The sequence below is a fragment of the Cryptotermes secundus genome, unplaced genomic scaffold (genome assembly GCF_002891405.2).
Source record: "Cryptotermes secundus unplaced genomic scaffold, Csec_1.0 scaffold693, whole genome shotgun sequence".
In the NCBI taxonomy this organism is placed as follows: Eukaryota; Metazoa; Arthropoda; class Insecta; order Blattodea; family Kalotermitidae; genus Cryptotermes; species Cryptotermes secundus.
In genome coordinates, this window is record NW_019722434.1 from 844,272 (window position 1) to 850,271 (window position 6,000).

At 39.8% G+C, this 6,000-nt stretch overlaps 1 protein-coding gene across 1 annotated transcript; it reads left to right on the top strand.

The window, feature by feature from the left end:
* The first annotated feature begins 406 nt into the window (after positions 1 to 406).
* Positions 407 to 2,720, top strand: LOC111861466 (protein wntless). The gene has a single exon (XM_023846075.2). It carries the CDS (start codon positions 813 to 815, stop codon positions 2,466 to 2,468), a length of 1,656 nt encoding a protein of 551 aa, XP_023701843.1. The 5' UTR covers positions 407 to 812; the 3' UTR covers positions 2,469 to 2,720.
* The last annotated feature ends 3,280 nt before the right edge of the window (positions 2,721 to 6,000 follow it).

The following is a 6,000-nucleotide window of genomic DNA, read 5'->3' on the forward strand; positions in this document are numbered from 1 at the left end:
CTACTACAGTTACTTCCAGATTACGGATGTTCCGGATCTTTCGGATGGTGCTGCAGTACAGATTGGAAACAAATCAAGTGCTGCTACTGTCACCGATAAAACAGGGCATTCACGTATTCACGTACGTTCACGTACTTCACGTCCTAGTTCCAACTGCAAAGTGTAATGTATTAGGTGATTGTGGACTTAAGAAAGTCAAAAAATAAAATACGTGTACAAGGTATTTCCTCTTACTTCTTATCCCAAATTTCGGTAAACAATTCGAAAACAGGAAAACCTTATTTAGATATAAATGAGAAACATTTAGGATTCACCATAATTTCAAACACAGACAAGTTTCATCGTCTGGGACATAGTGCCATATTGTCCGTTGAAAGTTAACTTACATTTCAGAGGAAAGTGTACCGTCAATCTTCCTTGCTGGAAAGAAAATCAAGTAAGAAATCAGCACGAGGAAGGTAGCAAGCAATTATAATTAAGATTATAGTTCCGATCTTATTTCTCTCTCTCTGTATACACAAGTATATATATAATCTAAATACAGATTCATTCAAAACAAAACATATACTAGATCTGTGAAAAGAAAACAACGCGGTGGAGTAAAATGTATGTATTAGAATCTTTCAAATTCCAATGCTGTAATGTGTAGGGAAATTCTTGTAACACAAACTATGTTGGTAGCTAGCAGATAGGAAGAGCCGGAATGTGCGTGGGGTATAATTGACAGGTTCGCAAGTTTATACGAATGGGTATAGGGAATAGTGAGTAAATTTGGTGGAATAAGCGTGTGAAACTTTCTGGCAATTATAAGAATGCAAGGAGCTATACTGGAGAACCTGAGCGGCAAGAAGTTGGCAATTCTCGTAAGCTTTCTGTTAGTATGTCAGGTAACATGCTTTTTGATTGGAGGACTTGTTGCCCCTACACCTGCATCTGCTGAAAATTGGTTGGCTACTAAATGTCGTCAACGAGAAAACGATACGCGAGAGTGGTTATATCCCAGAGGTAAAGGACACTGTGAGACCATTGATTCTCTTGATATGTACAGAGCACCTGATTCTGATCATCGCAAAGCTGATCGTGAAAACTTAAAAGCAAGCGAACTTGTATTTGCATTTCAAATTCCGGTACCTCGGAACAATATGACACTTGATTACTCACGCTGGCAGCAAAATCTGATAGGAGTTTTACAGTTTGATATAATGTATCATCCAGATGCCGAAATGGAAGAGCGTGTTGTGGTAACAATAGATGCAAGATTGGCATATCGAAACAAAGGAGATCCAGACGGTGCATGGAAACATTACGCCTCATCTGTCGAAGAAAGGATTCTGGATTGCACAATGGCACACAAGGAGGAAGGGTTTCATTATGACTGTTCTATTGTTCCGTTGTTCGAGCTGGGGTCCCTCCATCACGACTTCTACCTGCTTAACATTCGTCTCCCTGTAGGAGCTGATAAAAAAATGAACCAGGGGCTTGGTCATGTGGAAGACATATGGCTTGTTGCCATAAATCAGAATGGTGGATTTACAAAGGTTTGGGTTACAATAAAATCTGCCTTTTTTCCATGTATAATTGCAATAATGATTTGGTTCTGGAAGAGAGTGCATCAGTTGTCTAGGTCACCAGCACTCTTGGAGCACATGCTTATGTTTCTTGGTGTTACCCTCACATTCCTCAATATGCCACTTGAGTTTCTGACCCTGGCCTTTGATATGCCCTTCATGTTACTTCTCGGTGATATCCGACAGGGAATATTCTATGCTGCTCTGCTGTCCTTCTGGTTGGTGTTTGCTGGTGAGCATCTCATGATCCAGGATTGTGCTGATAGCAACACTCTTCGGTATTACTGGAAGCATTTGAGTGCAGTGGCCATTGGGTGCCTCTCCATGTTCATATTTGACATGTGTGAGCGGGGTGTTCAGCTCCAGAATCCTTTCTATTCTATCTGGGTCACTGATCTTGGCACAAACCTCGCTCTGACATTCATAATCCTTGCTGGAATTTCAGCTGGCGTATACTTTTTGTTCTTGTCGTACATGATCTGGAAAGTTTTCTGCAACATAAGTGCCAAGCGTACGGTCCTCCCGAGTATGTCCAGCGCCCGGAGGCTTCATTATGAAGGTGTCATATACAGATTCAAGTTCTTGATGTTGGCAACACTGCTTTGTGCTGCTATGACCATCACAGGATTCATTTTGGGGCAGGTGTCGGAGGGACGCTGGAAGTGGGATGACCACTTGGTGCTCGAGTTTACGTCTGCTTTCTTCACTGGCGTGTACGGCATGTGGAACATTTACATCTTTGCTCTGATCGTGCTCTATGCTCCCTCACACAAGCAGTGGCCTGCAGAGGGCGAACACCGTGGAAGTGTTAATGAGGAGATAGAGTTTAGTCGTCTGCCCACAGACCCCAGTGAGATATCATCATTGACAACTTTTGCAAGGAAGTCTGCTATGGATTGAATCAGCTGGTTTGTAATTTATTCTGTTTGCTAAAAAAGTATGTGTCTTCATATCCAGTTATCAGTATGAGACTGCAGTTCACAGTAATGTGAGCAGTCACAGGTAGACTGCATTAGAGATGAATATGGTAATTGTGTCATAACAGTTTTTAAACTTTCTGAAATCTGTGGCTTACTACAGATGAGCCAGGATAGTGTAGTTGGTATAGAGACTGGCTATGGGCTGGACGACCGAGGGGTTGGAATTCAAGTCCTGGCAGGGTCAAGAATTTTTTCTTCCCCATGTCGTCCAGACCAGTTCTGGGGTCCACCCAACCTCCTATCCAATGGGCACCAGGGGCTCGTTCCCCGGGGGTAAATCAGCTGGGCCGTGAAGCTAACCACTCACCTCCAGCTAGTGCCGAAGTCAAGAAATGTGGATCTGTACATCCACTCCCCCATACGCCTTCATGATGTAGTGCATAATTGGTTAAGCACAGGGACAACTTTACTTTTTTGTGGCTTGTTACAGACGTAATGGCTGCAGGATTTCCTCTGCTCTGTTTTTCAGTATTGTTACATTTATTCTTTTGTTGGAGAGAAGCCAGAATGTAAGTCAGTGCATACTCAGAACTTACTCACAAGAGATACAAAGAAATCTTTATTAGTATGAGAAATATGACTGTGTATTATATATATGTCATCTTTGCTAGCATGTAATCGTCAGGTAATCATGTGCAGCATTGCATTATCTTTAGGAAGTTAACTAGGATCTGTTTTCACCATATGAAAGGGACCAAAATTGTCATAACTGAGGTCACATTGAATAGACAGGATTTCCTTCCATAACATACAGCATACCCTCGAGATATTTTAGATGCCCAGTATTAGTATCCTAATGTTCAGACACTTGGAGGTGCAGTAGAATGTTGATTGTCTGAATTGCTAATTAACCGAGTCACCACAACCAAGGAATGCATCTACTAAACAAGCATCACTGTTGGACTTTTTCAAGTAAAGTGTTTGAAAGTGTTAATTTGTAATTACTTTTATTAATTTTCATGTTTCACCTGTTCTAAAAGTTTTCTTGTTTTATTCTTGTATAGTACAATACATTATATAGTGTTACAATAAGGTTTTTCGTGGATAACAGTTCAATCCCGTTAGCCTCATTTTGGATTATCTGAACTACCCTTATCAGTAATTAATTTGGATAATCAGTATTCTACTGTACAGTGGAAGCCCCATTTAAGGTTTTCCCACACTCAGCATTCAGGTTCAGTGATCCCAAGTCAACACTCTCAGCATTAAATTTCTACCATTTAAGATTCAATTCAGTTCGGTGTTCCAATCCACTGGTGCCAGTGGAAACCTTAAAAGGGGTCTGCAGTGGTCCAGTCATCTTATGGCATCCTAGTATAGTTTAGTAATTGATATTTTGCTGCCTTTGCAGATCAGATCAAACATTCATTACAAGTAGTAAAAGTAAAGGAAGATTGTGGAAATTTCCAGTCATTAACCCTTCCTGGACCAAGTCAAATTTAATTTGAGATTCCTATAGGAGTGGAGTCTTGTGGAGGCAGTATATGCCTCCAGAATGCTGCTCTGTCTCTAGACTACATGGTGTTACAATCTGGAAGACTGCACACTTGATACATAGTTGCAGTTTGTTCTGTTTTGTTCCCAGACTAGCACTGAATGCACTAACATTGTATGTCATTTGAATGTTTGAATATTTGCACCAGTTCTAAGAATGTAAATTAAAGAGGATTTGTGTGCAGTGCTCACCCCTTTATTTGAATGTTACCTGCCTCTTACTGTGAAGTTTGGCTTTGATATAGTCTAGTTGCTTTGCTGTAATACTGCTCTGTTCTGCACAGTCTGTACTGAGTCTTGCAGAAAGACGTCCCATAGATCAATTCCCTTCACATCTCCCTCAAACTTTTATGCTTCCCCTTATAGCATACTGCTCAAGTTTCCCTCCAGTCCTCTTAGCCATTTGGTTCCCAATAAATGTTGGTTAGAAATGACCTTCAGTGGCAGCAAGACCTTCAGGCTGGTTAACATAGGTCTGAGGGGGCTAGAGAGGAATGCATAGTATGCAAAAAGGAGAAACTTTGATCACTGTCAAGTCTAGCATCCATGCAATTTCAAACATTTTACTTTGTGCAAAATGTATGTTAAGTGGGATGTTTACATACATAATCCTCTGTTGTTTCTGTTGGTGTCTTTGAGACAGCATTTTCATCTTTTTGCATGCATCTCCTGCATCTATTACAATTTCTATATTCAGTATTTATATATATTCAGTTTGAAAAAAAACTGTTATTATTATTATTATTATTATTATTATTATTAAATTGGAATTTTGGGTGTGTGCTGGCCTGTAATGTTTTTTGCAGTGTTTCACTTCTTCTTTGCCAGAAGGTTGCTATAAGTGCCCCCTTCCCCTGAAAATCATGTTTTTGGTTACTCTGTGACCTTTAATTTTTGGTGATATGCATTAGTTGTTTTGTGGAATGTATATTGGTTGAAAAAGGTCCTGGTTGTCATATAGTTATAGCTGCTGACAGCTTCGTTAAGTAAATGGATATGTTACTGCACTTACTGTGACAGAGGGTGCCATTATCTGAATATTGGTTGGAGCAGTGTCACTCTCAGTTCTCCCACAACCTGAAGTATAGGAGATTACCAGGTCACAGTTCAGTATGGTAACCAGTTTAAGAAGTAAATACTCTTAATTATGTTAGAAGAATGCCGTTTTCTGGAATGTGGCACCATGTAGATATTGTATACACCGATGTAAAGATCCGCAAGTGAGGAACCAACATGAGCATGTGGCTGCAGTCTGTGATATGTTCCTCCCACACGTCGGTTTACACAATATCTACACGGCACCACATCCCAGAAGATGGTATTTTTCATAGTCACCGCCGTGAAAACATCAAATCTTACTTAATTATGCTTGTTTACTTCATAATTGAAAATTACAAAACTGAAATCTGATTCTCATAGCAAATCCTTGCTGCTCAGTTCTGCTCCATGAAAAAGAATCTCTGAACTTATCTAAAATGATGGTGAATTTGTTGCTGTATTAGCAGAACTCAACAGTGTTGCCATGGTCACCTGAACATAGCTGTTTTAATTGATATGTGACCACGTTACTGTAGCATTAGTCTTGTAACGCTTGCTCTGAACATTTTATTCCGTCTGCACAGTACTTATCAGTCTTTCAAGTGGGATGCAATGTAATTAGCCATTTTTGTAATGTTTTATACTATTTTTATATGTGACTTCTTAATTTTACTGTAGGCGATTTTAGTATCTTATTTTTGATAATCTTGTTTATTGTCTTTACATTGAAATGTTCAAGTTGTAACCATTAGATATTTTAATGCCAGACAGTTATCCAGTGACATGCCCATGTATATGTGCGCACAGACTTGAGTCACCAAAAGAGGTGTTGCCCTGTACAGTGACCAGTTTAAACCTGTTTGGAAGTGGAGAGTTAATTTAAATGAAGACATTGTCTGCAAGGATGTCATGAGGCTTAG